The 21,641-nt window shown below is 46.4% G+C and overlaps 1 protein-coding gene across 5 annotated transcripts in view; it reads right to left on the bottom strand.

The window, feature by feature from the left end:
- The window catches only part of LOC123762961 (synaptotagmin-15), a 140,213-nt gene that overhangs the window by 22,001 nt on the left and 96,571 nt on the right, over positions 1-21,641 (bottom strand). For 4 of the 5 annotated variants that reach the window (XM_069302058.1, XM_069302057.1, XM_069302056.1 and 1 more), the window contains one exon: positions 8,666-8,883. In XM_069302058.1, coding sequence (XP_069158159.1) covers positions 8,666-8,883 — 218 coding nt within the window. Of the gene's footprint in view, positions 1-8,665; positions 8,884-20,702; positions 20,819-21,641 lie in introns of those variants that run through there. The other variant, XM_045749820.2, reaches the window with a different exon arrangement.

Raw genomic sequence — 21,641 nt, forward strand, 5'->3', positions numbered from 1 at the left:
TTTCTCCTTTACACAAGTAGTATGGTATCAGACGTACACACAAATACTTTTATGACTTAGGTATACTGTATAGACAATTTTCAAGAGACATGCAGATAATTCAACAAAAGATTACAGTCTTGGTGCAAAATTCTTATATCTCTCTCCAGAATATCATCAACCTTTCCGTTGTGACACATCCAGGCTATTTGTTGAGGAACAGTCCTTATCTCAGTGTTTCTATATACATTAATCAAGGGACAATCAAGAACATAATGGACAAGGGTGTGAGACCTTAACATACCACATAGACTTTAAACTTCCCCTTGGGGGGGGGGGGTGCATCTCCTTATTTAATGTAGAGTGAAGCACTACAATCCTACAGTATATTACCACAGTTCAATACGACCTTAGACCATTACGACTTTATATTGCACTACGCAGGTGGGAGCTACAGGTCGTCTGCCCCCTGACGACCACGCTGGTGGGAGCTACAGGTCGTCTGCCCCCTGACGACCACGCTGGTGGGAGCTACAGGTCGTCTGCCCCCTGACGACCACGCTGGTGGGAGCTACAGGTCGTCTGCCCCCTGACGACCACGCTGGTGGGAGCTACAGGTCGTCTGCCCCCTGACGACCACGCTGGTGGGAGCTACAGGTCGTCTGCCCCCTGACGACCACGCTGGTGGGAGCTACAGGTCGTCTGCCTCCTGACGACCACGCTGGTGGGAGCTACAGGTCGTCTGCCCCCTGGCGACCACGCTGGTGGGAGCTACAGGTCGTGGGATGAGAGGCGTCTCTCTCCCCTCACCTTCCACCTGTCAATCTGGGCTGAGCTGGTCAATAGGGAAGGTGAGCTTTATTAATTAGTTCCTGTACAGCCAGGCAGCACGAGATGTTCTGCCCGGTCGTGTCTCAGTGGGTGCTCCCACGCCCACCTGTTGCCTCTACGCCCACCTCCTACCCTCCCTACGCCTACCTGCCGCCCCCCACACCCACCTGTTGCCCTCACACACCCACCTACCTCCCTCACACCCATCCACCTGCCGCCCACATATGCGCACAGGTTATTGTTTAAGATTCGCTACTGGGAACAAAAAGTTCGAAGTAGCGCGGGCTATGGTGAGCCCGTAGTGGACTTACCTGGCACAGGAGCGGGGCAAGTAGCGCGGGCTATGGTGAGCCCGTAGTGGACTTACCTGGCACAGGAGCGGGACTGTAAATTGGCGCACAGGTTGTGGTAGGGATTCAAAATATTTGATGGTGATAGGGAATGGTGGTGAGGAGAGCTCGCCGTCTGGTAACTTCTCAAGGCTCCCGTACTAACTTATCTTCCTTCACCTCTCACCTAGTGCCCCTGTGTCTGTCCTCCCTCTCTTCTCTCTCTCTCTCTCTCTCTCTCTCTCTCTCTCTCTCTCTCTCTCTCTCTCTCTCTCTCTCTCTCTCTCTCTCTCTCTCTCTCTCTCTCTCTCTCTCTCTCTAACTTTCTCACTTTCCATTCATTCACACCTGATCACTATCGAGCGTCACCTGTGCTTCTTAGTGTTCCAACGGATACAACACAGGTCATATTGTGATGACGGATGAACCTGATGAATGACCTTGTAAAATGTGACTTGAAACTAGCGGTAAGAGCTTATCATAACTAAATAGCTCTAATAGCAGAGATGAGAGGGGGTAGGGAGAAGGGTAGGCAGGAAGGTAGAGGACCTTGGGAGTTATAAGGTAACTATAAGAGAAGTAGTAAGGGCCTGCGACTCGTGTGTCACACATCTCTGGAACTTGTGGAATGACTGAGGCAAGACTGACTAGCCACGTTATGATGACCTGAGCGACAGTCTCTGAGGCTACACTGGCACTAGATGCCTCAAGAGAGTGGTGGCGTGGCGTGGGTGTGGCATTAGATATGCCTCAAGAGTGGCGGGGTGGTGAGGGTGTGGCTCTCACACATCGTCTACGCCACTCAAGAGCGTGGAGGGGTGTGGCGTGCGTCAAGGGGGGTGGGGGGAGGTGGCGTAGAGGTTATGTGCGTGAGGCCACGCAAGCCTCACCAAGAGTTATGAGGCTCCACCGTTTTAACCATGTTAGACAAACACTCACTTATCTCTGCTGCTCCTCACTTTTATTATTATACTGATTTTTCTTCTTTTTTGCTGTCTGTATCGAGAGAACAGAACTTGGTAGCTCAGTGCTCTCGTGTTTTGCCCTCAACCTACTGCACCTTTAGCTGCGTACACGGAGAGATGCTTACTTGTCTAACAAGTCTTGCTGCGTATATCAAGAGATGCGTACTTGTATAATAGGTCTTGCTGCGTATATCAAGAGATGCGTACTTGTCTAACAAGTCTTGCTGCGTATATCAAGAGATGCTTGTATAATAAGTCTTGCTGCGTATATCAAGAGATGCTTGTATAATAAGTCTTGCTGCGTATATCAAGAGATGCTTGTATAATAAGTCTTGCTGCGTATATCCAGAGATGCTTGTATAATAAGTCTTGCTGCGTATATCCAGAGATGCTTGTCTAACAAGTCTTGCTGCGTATATCCAGAGATGCTTGTATAATAAGTCTTGCTGCGTATATCCAGAGATGCTTGTATAATAAGTCTTGCTGCGTATATCCAGAGATGCTTGTATAATAAGTCTTGCTGCGTATATCCAGAGATGCTTGTCTAACAAGTCTTGCTGCGTATATCAAGAGATGCGTACTTGTATAATAAGTCTTGCTGCGCATATCAAGAGATGCTTGTATAATAAGTCTTGCTGCGTATATCCAGAGATGCTTGTCTAACAAGTCTTGCTGCGTATATCCAGAGATGCTTGTATAATAAGTCTTGCTGCGTATATCCAGAGATGCTTGTCTAATAAGTCTTGCTGCGTATATCAAGAGATGCTTGTCTAACAAGTCTTGCTGCGTATATCAAGAGATGCTTGTCTAATAGGTCTTGCTGCGTATATCCAGAGATGCTTGTCTAATAAGTCTTGCTGCGTATATCAAGAGATGCTTGTCTAACAAGTCTTGCTGCGTATATCAAGAGATGCTTGTCTAATAGGTCTTGCTGCGTATATCCAGAGATGCGTACTTGTTTACACAGCTTCATGCATTTTTAAGAACTCGATTAAAATATCCCGACGTAATTCAATATTGTAGCCGGCGAGTTTGGCCATATGGAATTGGGCGTGGACGCGGGCATGGAAGTTAGTGGGTTCGATACCCTTACTCCATAAAAATTAGGTCAACAGTTATGAGACTTCAATATATAATTCAGTGTTGATACTCATTTTATTTGCAGAACAGGAGCGCGTTCATGCATTAATTCTGGATTTTTATGGGGAAGGCAGGGGTAGTGGTGGTGGTGGTGGTAGGGGTAGCTAGGATGGTGGAGGGGCTTGGTAACGGTGGTAGGAGTACCTAGGATGGTGGAAGGGGCTTGGTAACGGTGGCAGGGGTAGCGAGGATGGTGGAGGGGGGGCAGGGGTAATTGTGGGTTCCGCGACAATGGAAAGGAATTATCGAACAGACTGGAATCGGAGAGTCAAAGTGAGGGGCGAGGATTCGACTGGCGTAGGGCAACAAGCGGAGTACTTCAAGGATCGGTGCTGGGACCCATATTACTTCTCATTTATGTAAATGACCTATCTACAAGAGTCTTATACGTCGGTGTTTGCACACGATGGAAAATTAATGAGAAGAGTTGAGGCAAATGAGTATTGCAAATATTCTCCAAGAGGACTAAATATGCTTTAGAATTGGTCTAAGAAATGGCTACTGGAATTAAACTCCAGCAAGTGTAAGATGATGTCAGTGTAACAAGTGACAAGAGACCACAAGGACAGTACACAAGGGACACTGCAACGACTTGAGAAAAATACCTTGGAGAGGACATAACACCAAACCTAACTCCGGAGGCTCAAATAAATAGGATAATGTTAACACCATACTCTACAATACCAAGTCGGAAAATCACTCTGGAACCTAAATAAGGAGACATTTAGACGGCTGTACATCTACCCGAGACCAGTTTTTAGAGCATGTTGCCCATCTTGGAGCCCCACATAAAACACACACACGCACACGCACACACACACACACACACAAACACAAACAAAGAAATTCGAAAAGATTAAGAAGTTTGCAACGAGACTCGTCCCAGAATTGCAAGGGTTCTGCCTCATGTGATATGAAAAGCGATTGAAAGATCTAAATCTGACGACACTTGAGACAGTATCAAATACTTTTTAACACAAAAAAAATACAGTCTACCCAGCCTCTTTATCCTGTCTTATTTTAGTAACGCCGTCACAGAACTCGATCAAGGTTGTTAAGTACGACTTTTCCCCCCTTCTAAATGCATTGTGCCTTTTGTTACAAAGCTTTCCCTCTCCGGGTGTCCAATTATTCTCAGTCTCGTTACTTTCTCCAGACCTTAATACGGAATATTTATCAGTGACACTGGTCTGTAATTTAGTGCCTCCTATATATACCTTTTTTTAATGTTGGAACTAAGTTTGGCTTTTTTTTCCATAATTCCTCCTTTATGTCCTCCTGCTTCTCCTGTACCCCTGGGGCAGTGGTACACTTGCTCTGTGGCTCCACAGACACACCTGACTTGCTCCGTGGCTCCACACACACACCTGACTTGCTCTGTGGCTCCACAAGCACACCTGACCTGCTCTATGACTCCACAGACACACCTGACTTGCTCTGTGGCTCCACAGACACACCTGACGTGCTCTGCAGCACCTGGCTTGCTCTGTGGCTCCACAGACACACTTGACTTGCTCTGTGGCTCCACAAACACACCTGACCTGCTCTGTGGCTCCACAGACACACCTGACTCGCTCTGTGGCTTCACAGACACACCTGACTCGCTCTGTGGCTCCACAAACACACCTGACTTGCTCTCTGTAATCACCTGGTAAATACTCTCACCAAAACAAACGTTTACCTTGTGTAGCTGAGCACACCTGTGTAATTAACTGGCAGGTCAGGTGAGGAAAGGAACCTCTTTATTAAGAAAGACGCAGGTGTTCTTGAAATGTTCTTGAAAATGTTCTCTCGTCTCCTTGAAATGTTCTCTCGTCTCCTTGAAATGTTCTCTCGTCTCCTTGAAATGTTCTCTCGTCTTCTCCAACCAAATTGTTGGTATTTGATAAAGTATATAAAGGTGAAGCGATGAGGCAGTACCTGTACCGGATAATGAGGCAGTACCTGTACCGGATAATGAGGCAGTACCTGTACCGGATAATGAGGCAGTACCTGTACCGGATAATGAGGCAGTACCTGTACCGGATAATGAGGCAGTACCTGTACCGGATAATGAGACAGTACCTGTACCGGATAATGAGACAGTACCTGTACCGGATAATGAGACAGTACCTGTACCGGATAATGAGGCAGTACCTGTACCGGATAATGAGGCAGTACCTTTACCGGATAATGAGACGGTACCTGTTAATGAGGCAGTACCTGTACCGCATAATGAGGCAGTACCTGTACCGGATAATGAGACAGTACCTGTACCGGATAATGAGACAATACATGTACCGGATAATGAGACAATACCTGTACCGGATAATGAGACAATACATGTACCGGATAATGAGACAGTACCTGTACCGGATAATGAGACAATACATGTACCGGATAATGAGACAATACATGTACCGGATAATGAGACAGTACCTGTACCGGATAATGAGACAGTACCTGTACCGGATAATGAGACAATACCTGTACCGGATAATGAGACAATACATGTACCGGATAATGAGACAATACATGTACCGGATAATGAGACAGTACCTGTACCGGATAATGAGGCAGTACCTGTACCGGATAATGAGACAGTATAAGTATTGGTCAAAATACTGGCATCGATATACCTCTAAAAGTAAAGTCAATAAATGTGATTAGTTAATAAAGACTAGACAAAATGAGTAAATATGACTAGTGAAGAGTGTCATGCCTTTGATGATGGCAAAGCGAGTAATATCGATGTTATTGATGTGTTCTGTGTTCTATAGAACATTGGCTGTTCTATATATATGAGCCCAGGTGGTGTTGAGTTCTTTATTCGCAAATTTATCAATCTTCCGGTTACTTAACTTTACTTCAGAAAACTCTTTCTGAAAGAATAACAACAGCAGGAGCAGTTGCGAGCACTGTTGTTATTACGACCAATAGATGGCGCCCACATCGCATGCTAAGCGCTGTCTGGCAACCCCAGGGGCTATACGTCTCATTATTTTATTTTAGTTTCATTTTTTCCTCTCTTGGACCCCTTTGTGTGCCTGATGCAGTTGCCAAGAGCCATTCACCACGTGAACTTGTGGCCAGACTTAAAAAAAAAATTATCCTGCAGAATTCTGAGAAAAGAAGCAGAAAGTATCTTGATTTTTTTTGGAATTTTTGAATTATATAATGGTCTTTGCGGGTATATTTTGAATTTCGTCAAAGGCTGGTTTGATTAATTAGGAGCATCGGGTTGGGGAGGGGCATAGGGCGGAACACCTATGCCTTTCCGGCATAGGTTTCTGGGCGGACGTGTCCTCCTCCAGCGGTAAAACGCAGGGAACAGATAGGGTCCCATTTCTCACCTCGCAAAAACATACAGGCACCTGTTGCTCGTGGGAGATGGGCACCTGTTGCCCATCTCTCCCAAGTATAGACCATAATTTAAGCCTGATGTGTTTTACAACATTCCAATCCCTGTATCGGGATGGGCCGGGCAGCTGAGTGGACAGCGCTTCTGATTCGTAGTCCTGAAGTTCCGGGTTCGATCCCCGGTGGAGGTGGAAACAAATGGGTAGTGTTTTTTTCACCCTGATGCTCCCTGTTCACCTAGCAGTAAATAGGTACCTGGGAGTTAGACAGCTGTTACGGGCTGCTTTCTGGGGGTGTGTAACAAAAGGGAGGACCGGGCCGCGGGAGGCTAAGCCCCGAAATCATCTGAAGATAACCTGTCTGTTGTCATATTCCAGTCCCTGTCTGTTTTCCGTTGTCATATTTCAGTCCCTGTCTGTTTTCCGTTGTCATATTCCAGTCCCTGTCTGTTTTCCGTTGTCATATTCCAGTCCCTGTCTGTTTTCTCTTGTCATATTAATAAAGTCCCTGTTTTCTGTTGAAATATATACCACACATCTCTGTCATATTCTCACGCATCTTCTCTCGCTCAGAGCAATAAGGCTGTTGATTCTCTCAAGAGTCTGACCGAAAACATTGCAAGACGCAACAGTTGAAGTTGTTAAGACCTTGACGGAACTTGATAATAGTTAGCCCTTGACGGAACTTGCTAATAGTTAGCCCTTGACGGAACTTGATAATAGTTAGCCCTTGACTGAACTTGCTAATAGTTAGCCCTTGACGGAACTTGATAATAGTTAGCCCTTGACGGAACTTGATAATAGTTAGCCCTTGACGGAACTTGATAATAGTTAGCCCTTGACGGCCAAACTTCCGCGTGCGAGTGACAAAAACTTATAATGTCGCTCCCGGAAGACAGTCCTCAAAATTAAATATTGGAAGATGCTATCACAAAATGAATTAACATTGACCAAAATGTTTTTCCAGTCATTATTTTTTATTTCAAAATGTTTTTATTTTTCGAGGAGGATTGACTAGGCGGTAATCCTGTTATGGGTTAAACGATTTGGCAGGTCGTCTTCATAGCTCGAAACGCTATGCGTGATTGTGTTATCTTGATGTTATCTTGAGATGATTTCGGGGCTTTAGTGTCCCCGCGGCCCGGTCCTCGACCAGACCTCCACCCCCCAGGAAGCAGCCCGTGACAGCTGACTAACTCCCAGGTACCTATTTACTGCTAGGTAACAGGGGCATGGGGTGAAAGAAACTCTGCCCATTGTTTCTCGCCGGCGCCTGGGATCGAACCCAGTCGCTTTACAAGAGTCGCTTTACAATAGTCGCTTTGCAAGAGTCGCTTTACAATAGTCGCTTTACAAGAACGTAAGAAGTCTTGTAATATATACGTAAAACAAAAATTATTCCACGTTTCAATTTTTGTATTTTATTTTTTCTATGACGAAAGAGTTGGTTGAGTTTCTTGCCCTCATAGTTTCCCTATGACAATGAACTATGGACCAGAGCTACAACATTCCCAGCGCTACTGAGACTATAAATTAACGTGAACATTGTTGTAAATCTGTTACTTAAATGGTAGATGAGTTTAATGCTTAGAAATACAAATCGGAAAGAAAGTGTTTAATTCAGTACCTTGGATGACTGCCACAAGACAGTTACTAAAGAGTATTGACAGAGTATTGCTAAGTGTGGGAGGCAGAGTGCTGTGGTGATATCGAGAGTGATGTTGGTAGTGATGTAAGCGCTCTTGAGTTACGGACGGATGTTGCCAATAGTGGGAGGCTAAGTGATCTAAACAAACATTAACGTTCGATTGATTGATTGATGAAGATTAAGCCACCCAAAAGGTGGCACGGGCATGAATAGCCCGTAAGTGGTGGCCCTTTGGAGCCATTACCAGTATCTAGAGCTGATACTGGAGATCTTTGGAGGTGCGACTGCACCCTGCGTGACGGGAGATGTCTCCCGTGTGTTGATCCACGTTCATCACAATCCGCAATATATATTCTGCCGTTCGAGGCAATGGGTTAGCATTTTTGGATTGATAAAGGAAGCGTAAAGTACTACTGAAGCGGGAGATGCACTAACCTGTGGTGGAGGGTTCGGAGAAGGATCCCCTGAAGGGTCCCGGGGAGGGGGTGGTGGTGCGGGAGTCGCCCCCATACTCGCTGCCTGCTGCGCTGCCTACAGGAGTGGTGTCCCCAGAGCCCATCCTCCTGGGGAAGAGGGGCGACGACTCTCCCAACCCACGCCGGGGCGACAACGGTGACACCGTCGGGGGAACGGTGAAGGCGACCTCCCGGGACCTGTAGCGGAGGGGACAGGAGAGTTAGACACCGACGGTGAAGGTAATCCCTCACCGCAACACAGTGCTTAGTCAGGGCCTCCTAGTTAAACCTTAGTCAGGGCCTCCTAGGCCTCCTAGTTAAACCTTAGTCAGGGCCTCCTAGTTAAACCTTAGTCAGGGCCTCCTAGGCCTCCTAGTTAAACCTTAGTCAGGGCCTCATAGTTAAACCTTAGTCAGGGCCTCCTAGTTAAACCTTAGTCAGGGCCTCCTAGTTAAACCTTAGTCAGGGCCTCCTAGTTAAACCTTAGTCAGGGCCTCCTAGTTAAACCTTAGTCAGGGCCTCCTAGTTAAACCTTAGTCAGGGCCTCCTAGGCCTCCTAGTTAAACCTTAGTCAGGGCCTCCTAGTTAAACCTTAGTCAGGGCCTCCTAGTTAAACCTTAGTCAGGGCCTCCTAGTTAAACCTTAGTCAGGGCCTCCTAGTTAAACCTTAGTCAGGGCCTCCTAGTTAAACCTTAGTCAGGGCCTCCTAGTTAAACCTTAGTCAGGGCCTCCTAGTTAAACCTTAGTCAGGGCCTCCTAGGCCTCCTAGTTAAACCTTAGTCAGGGCCTCCTAGTTAAACCTTAGTCAGGGCCTCCTAGTTAAACCTTAGTCAGGGCCTCCTAGTTAAACCTTAGTCAGGGCCTCCTAGTTAAACCTTAGTCAGGGCCTCCTAGACTACTCTTGGGGACTCTCCTTACACCAGTTCACCGCCTGCAAACTGGACGTATGGCATGAAACACTAGATTGATGAAGATTAAGCCACCCAAAAAGGTGGCGCGGGCATGAATAGCCCGTAAGTGGTGACCCTTTTGAACCATTACCAGTATCAAGAGCTGATACTGGAGATCTGTGGAGGCGCGACTGCACCCTGCGTGACGGGAGATGTCTCCCGTGTGAAACACTAAACATTTATTGGTATAAATGTTCAGTGTTTCATCCACCACGCGACAGGTATCATAGAAAACGTTTCGAGAGCTATAGGTTTGTTTTCTCTTATACTGTTCTGGGGAAGCTACTACAGAATTATTGATTACCTAATTAAAGGGGATTTATTTTAATTTAAATGCGTAAAATTAAATATTTCTAATATGAGTAAATTACGAATAGTGTTTTTTTATATTTGTAGGTAAGTCAAAATAATGAACATTGAGTTGGATCATTTTGTTGTCAAAAGTGCGCAAGAAATTGGTTAATTATTAGTTTATTTACCCTTCTTTTGTGATATTATTGTTTATCCTCTGATAACCCTACGTCACCAACAATTTCCTCTCTCTCTCACACACACACACACACACACACACACACACACACACACACTAAGGAAGACAGAGGGGGCATATACTGAAAGTGACAAGGAAATCTGCGAGGCACTGAATGCCAGTTTCCATGGAGTGTTCACTACCGAGCCTGAGCAGCTCCCATTGTTGGAAGGGGTTACCCTAGATGAAAGACTATCAGATATAGAGGTGACAGCAGAGGAGGTAATGAAACAGTTGACAACTCTAGATGCAACTAAAGCAGTTGGACCAGACAAAGTATCACCGTGGATACTAAAAGAAGCAGCACAGGCCCTCAGCGTGCCTCTGGCAATGATCTTTAATGAGTCACTTATGTCAGGAGAATTGCCCAGTTGCTGGAAGAAGGCAAATGTCGTGCCGATCTTCAAGAAAGGAGATAGGGAGGAGGCACTTAACTACAGACCTGTATCACTGACAAGCATCCCCTGTAAAATACTGGAAAGAATAATTAGGCTGCGACTGGTTGCACACCTGGAGAACATTAGGTTTGTGAACAAACATCAACATGGGTTCTGGACAGGGAAATCGTGCCTAACAAACCTTCTGGAATTCTATGATAAAATAACGAGGATAAGACAGGACAGAGATGGTTGGGCAGACTGCATATTTCTGGACTGCCAAAAAGCCTTTGATACAGTACCGCACATGAGACTGCTGTTCAAGCTCGAGAGGCAGGCGGGGGTGGGGGGAAAGGTCCTAGAATGGATAAGGAACTACCTAACAGGAAGGAGCCAAAGAGTTACGGTAAGGGGCGAGAAGTCGGACTGGCGAACAGTAACAAGTGGAGTACCACAAGGATCGGTGCTGGGACCAATTCTATTTCTTGTATATGTTAACGACATGTTTACAGGCGTAGAGTCCTACATGTCGATGTTTGCGGATGATGCAAAGTTGATGAGAAGAGTTGTGACAGATGAGGATTGCAGGATCCTCCAAGAGGACCTGAACAGATTGCAGAGATGGTCAGAGAAATGGCTACTAGAATTCAACACGAGCAAATGTAAAGTTATGGAAATGGGACTAGGAGATAGGAGACCAAAGGGACAGTACACAATGAAGGGGAACAGCCTACCTGTAACGACGCGTGAAAGAGACCTGGGGGTGGACGTAACACCTAATCTATCTCCTGAGGCACATATTAATAGGATAACGACAGCAGCGTACTCTACACTGGCAAAAGTTAGAACATCATTCAGAAACCTAAGTAAGGAGGCATTTAGGGCGCTTTACACTGCCTACGTAAGGCCAGTCTTAGAGTATGCCGCCTCATCATGGAGTCCCCATCTGAAGAAACATATAAGGAAACTGGAAAAGGTTCAGAGGTTTGCAACGAGACTCGTCCCAGAGCTACGAGGGATGGGGTATGAAGAGCGCCTGAGGGAATTGTGCCTTACGACACTAGAAAGAAGAAGGGAGAGGGGGGACATGATAGGAACGTATAAGATACTCAGAGGAATTGACAGAGTGGACATAGACGAAATGTTCACACGGAATAGTAACAGAACGAGAGGACATGGATGGAAGCTTGAAACTCAGATGAGTCACAGAGATGTTAGGAAGTTTTCTTTTAGCGTGAGAGTAGTGGGGAAATGGAATGCACTTCAGGAACAGGTTGTGGAAGCAAATACTATTCATAATTTTAAAACCAGGTATGATAGGGAAATAGGACAGGAGTCATTGCTGTAAACAACCGATGCTCGAAAGGCGGGATCCAAGAGTCAATGCTCGATCCTGCAGACACAACTAGGTGAGTACACACACACACACACACACACACACACACACACACACACACACACACACACACACTTCCCATGAGTTATGAGGAAAGGCTGCGGGAAATGCACCTCACGACACTGGAAGACAGAAGAATAAGGGGGGACATGATCACAACCTACAAAATCCTCAGGGGAATCGACCGGGTAAACAAGGATGAACTATTCAACACTGGTGGGACGCGAACAAGGGGACACAGGTGGAAGCTGAGTACCCAAATGAGCCACAGAGACGTTAGAAAGAACTTTTTCAGTGTCAGAGTAGTTAGTAAATGGAATGCATTAGGAAGTGATGTGGTGGAGGCTGACTCCATACACAGTTTCAAATGTAGATATGATAGAGCCCAATAGGCTTAGGAATCTGTACACCAGTTGATTGACGGTTGAGAGGCGGGACCAAAGAGCCAGAGCTCAACCCCCGCAAGCACAATTAGGTGAGTACACACACACACACACACACACACACACACTTCTTAAGGTCCGATTAAGACCTTTTGTGCCCTCTCCAATCCATTTTTGCGCTACCGCTCACAGAATGGCAATGGGGTGCACAATAACCCAACTGCCTACGGAGGCAATTCAATTTCTTTATTATGCACCCCATACCCATCCCGTGGGCGGTGTTGGAAAGGGTTGGAGACAACAAGGAAAAAATCCACAAGAGCTTAATTCCTGGTCAGCTGTACATAGTTAAGGGCTAATGTAAACTAATGTAAACTCCATATATACACCGAGCATCCCGGTAAGCCTCCCGGTATATACGAATGAAACAAATGTTGTTGAATAACATGAACCAACTTAAGATGCATGTGATTGGCCAGTTCTCCAGGGGAGACGGCACTGTGATTAGCTAAATGATTGGTCCAATGGAAAAGTTATTGCCCCTCTATTGACGCAAAGTTGAACTAGTACAACAAAGTCCTTAAAAAAAATTGCATAAAAGGTGAATCAGGTATAGGAGAATACCTTCAGGCTTCCTTCCTAACAACCTTCGTGATGTAACTACTTACGAGGAGCTACATGGTGCTTAGTGAATCTAGGCCAAGGCTCGTAAAAATGCCATAATTCATCATTATCGAACCCACCGTGTGGGCGTGACCCACCGTGTGGGCGTGACCCACCGTGTGGGCGTGACCCACCGTGTGGGCGTGACCCACCGTGTGGGCGTGATCACACCGTGTGGGCGTGACCCACCGTGTGGGCGTGATCACACCGTGTGGGCGTGACCCACCGTGTGGGCGTGACCGCACCTGACAAGGAGGCAGAGACCCGTAACAGTGAACCGTCACCTTCCCCCTTACCCTTTTCTTGGTTCCGAGGATCAACGTCCCCGCGGCCCGGTCTCTGACCAGTCCACTCACTGGATCACCTCAGCAATCAGGGGAAAATTGATCGAGAGGCCCAGTTTCAGTCCATCAACTACAACCCACTGAGCCTGATTATATATATATATAATATATATATGGTTAAATGGTTTGGTGTTGTGCTTCAATCCCATCTTCCGCGGCAGGTGTATTAAGGCCTATACCAATCCCGGCAGGTGTATTAAGGCCTATACCAATCCCGGCAGGTGTATTAAGGCCTATACCAATCCCGGCAGGTGTATTAGACCAATACTGACTAAGCTTCGCTTACTAACTACACAGCAAGAATACTTTAACCCTGAACATAGTTCAAGACCAAAGTAAACTCGGTGAGTATACCGCGAGAAGCGGTGGTTAACCTCTCTGTGAGTATACCGCTTGTTAAGGGTAGTTAATGAACCACCAAGACAAACAACTGTTCATGGTGGTCGTTTGAGAAGTTTCTCGGGGGAGGAGGAAATGTAGGAATGATTACTTAATGTATTTAATGCTTAAATCATTCTAGTCAAACACGCGGCATATATTATATTGATGTTATTAAAGCTGTGACTTATATAAGTGTTTTGTCTCATCACAGAGACGGTGGATTCGGCCACCGGGAGAGAGAAGTGGGTAAGTACATCCTGATACATTTTGCCACACACAACAGCATGAGAGATATCAAATTTATCTCCAGGGTACACAATTGTCTGGAATTTAGGGGTATTACGGGGTTCTGAATAGCCGTCAATTTATTTTCAAAATGTAACAAAATGCAGAATTTTTTTCTATTAAATTCTCCTAGACGAATTCTTCTGTTCCACTGATCTGTTGGTGATGCATGGGGAATGTGGACTTGATTGATGACATTCCTAGTAGATGAAATTGGTCTGTTATAACAATGTCCTGAATGGAGACCAAGGCCAGGAATCGTCAAGCATCTACGCACCACTTACGAAGCCTCTACATCATGCCTCTAGGGGCTTGACAGCTGAGGGGACAGCGCTCGGGATTCGTAATCCTAAGGTTCCGGGTTCGATCCCCGTTGGAGGCGGAAACAAATAGGCAGAGTTTCTTTCACCCTGATGCTGATATTCACCTAGCAGTAAATAGGTACCTGGGGCGTCAGACAGCTGTTACGGGCTGCTTCCTAAGGGGGGGTGTAACGAAAAGGAGGCCTGGTCGAGGACCGGGCCGCAGGGACGCTTAGTCCCGAAATCATCTGAAGATAACCTGGAGCCGGTGGCTGAGCGGACAGAACACTGGACGCGTGATCCTGTGGTCCCGGGTTCGATCCCGGGCGCCGGAGAGAAACAATTGGCAGAGTTTCTTTCACCCTGATGCCCCTGTTACCTAGCAGTAAATAGGTACCTGGGAGTTAGTCAGCTGTCACGGGCTGCTTCCTGGGGGTGGAGGCCTGGTCGAGGACCGGGCCGCGGGGACACTAAGCCCCGAAATCATCTCAAGATAACCTCAAGATAAGAATCATTCCTCAATCATGGCAGTTTAATTTTATAAACAATTTCGTAGGTCTTCAGACCTGTGAGCGGTAGCGCAAAAACGACCAAAGAGTGCACAAAAGGTCCTTATCACATTGCGGGAATGGCCACACTAACAATGATATCTAACCTGTACACATGATAATGATGGTGCCCCACGAGGGGTTGAAATACAGATCACCGCCAGTGGTGAAGGATAGGGGGTAGAGATGAGGGGACTGGGGTAGAGGTGAGGGAGGGGTGAGGGATGGGGTTGGGGGAGGTAGAGTTTGGCTGAGGGAGAGATCAGCAGTTAAAGGTGTAGTGGCAGGTGACGTGTGTGTGTGTGTGTGTGTGCGTGCGTGCGTGCGTGCGTGCGTGCGTGCGTGTGTGTGTGTGTGTGTGTGTGTGTGTGTGTGTGTGTGTGTGTGTGTGTGTGTGTGTGTGTGTGTGTGTGTGTGTGTGTATGTGTGTGTGTGCTTACAGGGGTCGAGCTTGATCTCATAAGCCCCCTCACCCGTCCACCTCTTGGTCGCTGAGTGCTACGTGTCCTCACTTGTGTCTTGTAGTAATTATCTCTAAAACTTTGCATTCTGTCACCGTCATCTATGTCTCTTCTCCTCATAATCATGCTCCGTCTACTGTGAACACCTCTCATAATGTTACTCCGTCTACTGTGAACACCTCTCATAATCCTGGTAATGTTGACTGCCATCAATAATGTGTTTATGGAAGGTAAGGCTGGCGTCTACTGAAGGGTTATGCCAGGCAATATCTCACATCATAACTACCTCATGTATCACGCCAGTAACCAAACTTCAACTGTGTTTGACTGTATATATATATAGCGAGGTTAATGCTGTGGCGTCAGTTCGTCAACACAACCCCAGGCGTTCGGGAGGTGGTCGTTAGAGGGGGGTAGTTAAGGGGCCGTGGACAGTTTCTCGAGATAAATTGCTAAGATCGCGTTCACGACCCCTTGTTAGGGGGCCTAGGTCCCTAGGACATTGCTAACCGAGGGGTCGTTGGCCGAGGCGTCAGCCAAAGCAGTCGTTGAGGGGCGGCGATCGGGTATCGCCTCTTGCAACACGGCGCCCTTGAAGGGTGGAGGTTGTGATGCCAAGGAGATACTCATTTGTGGTCGTCCTAAATGTTTAAGACGCAGTTGGTTGGTTCTTATCAACTGCCACAAGCGAGAGGCTTGATAAACCATGGGATAATAAGTAAAAAAAGCAATTCTCCGGAAGAGTACAGTACGCAATTCCCTCTTTCCCCGTATCCAGTAATGTAGTGGCAGTCCAATCTGAGGCGGAGCTCGTTCTGGCGTTGGGGGCTCTGGTGTTGGAGAGCCCAGTGTTGAAGGGCCCAGTGTTGGAGGGGGCCCAGTGTTGGAGTGCTCGTTGTTGGAGGGTGTTGAATGAGGGCCCCTTAGTACATACACATGTGCGTGTGTACGCCTCGTGTCTCCTCCACCGACTCCCACACACAGCCCTCAGGTTCCTGCTCCACATAGCGACGGGTCATGAAGGATAAGCTTCGTTTATTGTGTACCGCAACATCTTGTTAACTCACACGCATGATAATGACGTTGGTGAGCTGCAGCTTGACGTGTGTAGGTAAAGGTGAAGGGGAGGGGAGAGGGGGCGTGTAGCTGTGCACACATTAATGAGTACAGGCTGGGTGCCGCTGGGTCGTACTCCGGCCTCTGTATAAGGGCGAGCATTATGTGGAAACCTTGTCATTCATGTACACATTTGCTGTGTGTGTGTGTGTGTGTGTGATTTATGTACACATTTGCTGTGTGTGTGATTTATGTACACATTTGCTGTGTGTGTGATTTGTGTACACATTTGCTGTGTGTGTGTGATTTATGTACACATTTGCTGTGTGTGTGTGAATTATGTACACATTTGCTGTGTGTGTGTGATTTATGTACACATTTGCTTTGTGTGTGATTTATGTACACATTTGCTGTGTGTGTGAATTATGTACACATTTGCTGTGTGTGTGTGATTTATGTACACATTTGCTGTGTGTGTGTGAATTATGTACACATTTGTTGTGTGTGTGTGAATTATGTACACATTTGCTGTGTGTGTGTGAATTATGTACACATTTGCTGTGTGTGTGTGATTTATGTACACATTTGCTGTGTGTGTGTGAATTATGTACACATTTGCTGTGTGTGTGTGATTTATGTACACATTTGCTGTGTGTGTGTGAATTATGTACACATTTGCTGTGTGTGTGATTTATGTACACATTTGCTGTGTGTGTGTGATTTATGTACACATTTGCTGTGTGTGTGTGAATTATGTACACATTTGCTGTGTGTGTGTGATTTATGTACACATTTGCTTTGTGTGTGATTTATGTACACATTTGCTGTGTGTGTGAATTATGTACACATTTGCTGTGTGTGTGTGATTTATGTACACATTTGCTGTGTGTGTGTGAATTATGTACACATTTGCTGTGTGTGTGTGAATTATGTACACATTTGCTGTGTGTGTGTGAATTATGTACACATTTGCTGTGTGTGTGTGATTTATGTACACATTTGCTGTGTGTGTGTGAATTATGTACACATTTGCTGTGTGTGTGTGATTTATGTACACATTTGCTGTGTGTGTGTGAATTATGTACACATTTGCTGTGTGTGTGTGATTTATGTACACATTTGCTGTGTGTGTGTGAATTATGTACACATTTGCTGTGTGTGTGATTTATGTACACATTTGCTGTGTGTGTGTGATTTGTGTACACATTTGCTGTGTGTGTGTATGATTTATGTACACATTTGTTGTGTGTGTGTGAATTATGTACACATTTGCTGTGTGTGTGTGATTTATGTACACATTTGCTGTGTGTGTGTGAATTATGTACACATTTGCTGTGTGTGTGTGATTCATGCACATATTTGCTGTGTGTGTTGTGTTGCACATCCGCCGCCCCTGCTCGAGAGGGTGTGTAATGGGGCAGTTAATGAAGACGAAATTGATATTAATTAGGGAAGGAAGGTTGTAATTAATATAGGCAGTTAGCTTCGTTACGCTGCAGGTATCGAGCCCCAGGCGTAGGGTTATGTTTTAGTGATTTAAAAGTGAAGTGTGGATAGTCATCCCTCCTGATAACTCCCTCAACTGCCATCACAGTCAGCTGGATCATCACATCTGCTCCATAACGACATTATCTAGTACATTAATTACACCCAAGAGTTGTGTACGAAGTATGCAATAACGTGACTGCAAATTCGACACTCGAGCCACATGTGTGAACGTATAGGAAGTGTACCCTTACACCAGGTGTGGCCACATCTGGCCACAGAGTCAGTGGCCAGGTGTGGCCACTGAATCTGGAGTTCGGAAGGTAATTTACCTCCAGTTTCAGATGACACCCTCGTCTTCTCTTACACAGCCTCACACCTCCTTATTTACGAGGCGCGTTCGTATGAATATATATTTTTTGGATGAGGAACGGCCATTTCTGTTCTTGAATTCATGGGGGGGGGGGTCAGGGGAACAAGGGGGGGGAATGATGTCGTACTCAGGTTGACAGTCAATTGACAACTTTGCCTGAGTGAGCAAAGACAGTCACAGTCTCTCTAAACACACATACACACACTGTGTGTGCGTGTGTTTCAAGTGTAGATATGATAGAGCCCAGCAGGCTCAGGAACCTGTACACCGGTTGATTGACAGTTAAGAGGCGGGACCAAAGAGCCAGAGCTCAACCCCCCCCCCCCCCGCAAGCACAAATAGGTGAGTACACACACACACACACACTCCCTCTCTCCCTTAAAGCAGACAGTGTCTCTCCTCCACAGTACGGCCTCTGGGGCTTTGACCTTGGAGTCAGACTGAGTCATTTACCGCTGTCCCTACTGGCAGCTGGTGGTGAGGTGAGAGGGTTACTGGCAGCTGGTAGTGAGCTGGAAGGGTTACTGGCAGCTGGTGGTGAGGTGGAAGGTGTTACTGGCAGCTGGTAGTGAGGTGGAAGGGTTACTGGCAGCTGGTGGTGGGGTGGGAGGATTACTGGCAGCTGGTGGTGGGGTGGAAGGGTTACTGGCACCTGGTGGTAGGGTGGAAGGGGTTACTGGCAGCTGGTGGCGAGGTGGAAAGGGTCGTCGACCTTCCCTCACACCCAACCAATAATTTGCATAACCTTCTGCAAGTGCTTTTCAGTCCCTAAATTATTTGTAAACTCATTAGGCACTCAATAGGCCCAATAACAGATGATTAACTATTTTCTTTGACGTCATCAACATATTATGGGCAAACTGTGATTTTTTTTGCCGATATTAGTCCTTAATATTTTACAACATAGTAAGAAAATATAATTTAGATTTTTTATTGGGTCACCTCAGTGTCTTGCACCGTGTTGAGCACCTCCCTCTCAGTAATCTTTATGCAAAGCTGGGTTCAGTCAGCCTGATTGAATCTTTTCCCACACAATGGACACTCATGAGGTTTTGTGCTTGGATGAAGATTCAACTGCTGCACTACAATATTAATAAACTTACTGAAATATGATGCGTTGCCTCGCTCTATAACCGACAGACAGACTTGCCCTTGTGGATTTGTTCATTTGATGCATCACATTAGTGTGATATCTGTGTGTTCGATAAGGGGTCCTGAGCTAAGTAACGTTCGCTGCAATACACTTGTTCACTGTTTTGTAAACACACGCGTTGTCCCTCGGGGTGTGGTGGGCGCTTCTGTCCCAGCCATCGTCCCCCCCCCCCTCTCCCTATGCTCCTTGAGCACGGTAGCCTTCGATTGACTATTTTTACTGTCTAGACATATGATTGAGATAAGATGTGATTATAATATAATTAGATATAGGATATAAAGATTATAAGTAGTACTTGATAGTACTACTGATTCTTATTAATGATTCGATATAATCCCTACCGGATATTGAATTAATGTTCCAATAGTTTTTAATTAAGAAATCCTTTTAGAAGCTTCTGGATCCTTGAGAGATCATGCACAAAGTCACGTAGGCCTACGTGACTTTGGCCCAGCGTACACCATAGGGCCCTATGGTGTACGTGATCATAGTGACATTGTCATCTAGGATCAAGATGTATAATGAATCTATAGTGATTCTGATATGATTTTAATATGATTCTGATATGATTTTGTTATGATCTAGATATAGTATAGAAATAATACATTTCTTAGATGATAATATAGATATAGTGGGTAAAATTTCCCACATAGGTTAGACGTCTTGAAGAACACCCTGAGGTACCTCAAGGGTGTCGACTTGTTATACAATTTATCACAGCTCTAGATAACGAGTCGACCGGCTTCAAGAGGCCGTCCTTGAGCTATCTTATGCAAGGGTCTAATTAGTTTGAGGGACATAGTAGCTATTTAATAGACTTCGGAGGCATAAGTACTCTGAAAAATAAACACTTTTAAGACAGGAACAAATTTGTTTTGAATAGTTTCATGCATAACAGTTGATACAATTTTGAAACGGAAAAAGCTGCAAGAGGCGGTGAGCATGCTGCCCAGGAGCTAAACTTCAACCCCAGCAAGGACAAATAGAAAAGTCCATTCAAACTTTCAAGAGCAAAAGTGATGGCGAACACTAACGTCAAGAGATTTAAATATGAATCAGATACAAAAGGCTAAATGGTAGCCATTGTTTTTTAAAAGGCTTGAGAGACGAGTTCACCCGCGTGTCCCATCCCCATCCCCCACACACACACTTCACAAGTGATAGTGTTTTGTCTTTTACAGTCACTTTGTTGATTAAGAAAGGGAATACAGCCCCCTTGAAGGCGTCTCTGTCGAGGAATTAGCGGGTGTGTTCCGTGTGAGTTTACCAGGAGCCCAGAGGAGCCTTGGAGCTGCTTACAGGGAAGACTGGTAAGCTGGAGAGTGTCTTACCGTGTTGGCCTGGACGGTCACTGCTTGTACACGCCCCTCACCACCCCGGCCCTCACGTCCCTCAGCACCCCGGCCCTCACCACGCTGCTAGAGTGCCAGGGAGGAGCAGGTAGTGGTGAGGGAGCCAGGCAGGAAATGGGGGAGCTAAATATAAAGATAACACGAAAGGAAGAGAGGGATGGGCCGGGAGGATGAGGGATGGGTGTGGGAGGGAGAGGGATGGGCCGGAAGGATGAGGGATGGGTGTAGGAGGGAGAGGGATGGACCGAAAGGATGAGTGATGGGTGTGGGAGGGAGAGGGATGGGCCGGAAGGATGAGGGATGGGTGTAGGAGGGAGAGGGATGGGCCGGGAGGATGAGTGATGGGTGTAGGAGGGAGAGGGATGGGCCGGAAGGATGAGGGATGGGTGTGGGAGGGAGAGGGATGGGCCGGAAGGATGAGGGATGGGTGTAGGAGGGAGAGGGATGGGCCGGGAGGATGAGTGATGGGTGTAGGAGGGAGAGGGATGGGCCGGAAGGATGAGGGATGGGTGTGGGAGGGAGAGGGATGGGCCGGGGACAGTCAACACAGCCAGGTCTTGGGGTCAGGAGCCGACAGGTCACCAGGACGCTACGCACAACTACTACACAAAGAGGGGAATAAACTTCCCCTCGGACCGAAGAAACACTGAATAACAACCATATAAATAACAATAATAACATCAATAACACAGAAATCACACTAACGTGATATATATCAATGAGATAATCCACCAGGGACTATAAGGTGGGCTCGAACCTGCGACCAAGGCATTGCCAAGCCGCCTACTCCACCACTGGACCACCACCGACTTGTAAAAGTAATACAAGCGGATTTCTACTGAAATCCGGTTATATGACAAGTCCTAGTGGTCCAGTGGTAATGCGGGTGGCAATGCCTTGGTCGCAGGTTCGCTTCCA

The sequence above is a fragment of the Procambarus clarkii genome, chromosome 47 (genome assembly GCF_040958095.1).
Source record: "Procambarus clarkii isolate CNS0578487 chromosome 47, FALCON_Pclarkii_2.0, whole genome shotgun sequence".
Lineage (NCBI taxonomy): Eukaryota > Metazoa > Arthropoda > Malacostraca > Decapoda > Cambaridae > Procambarus > Procambarus clarkii.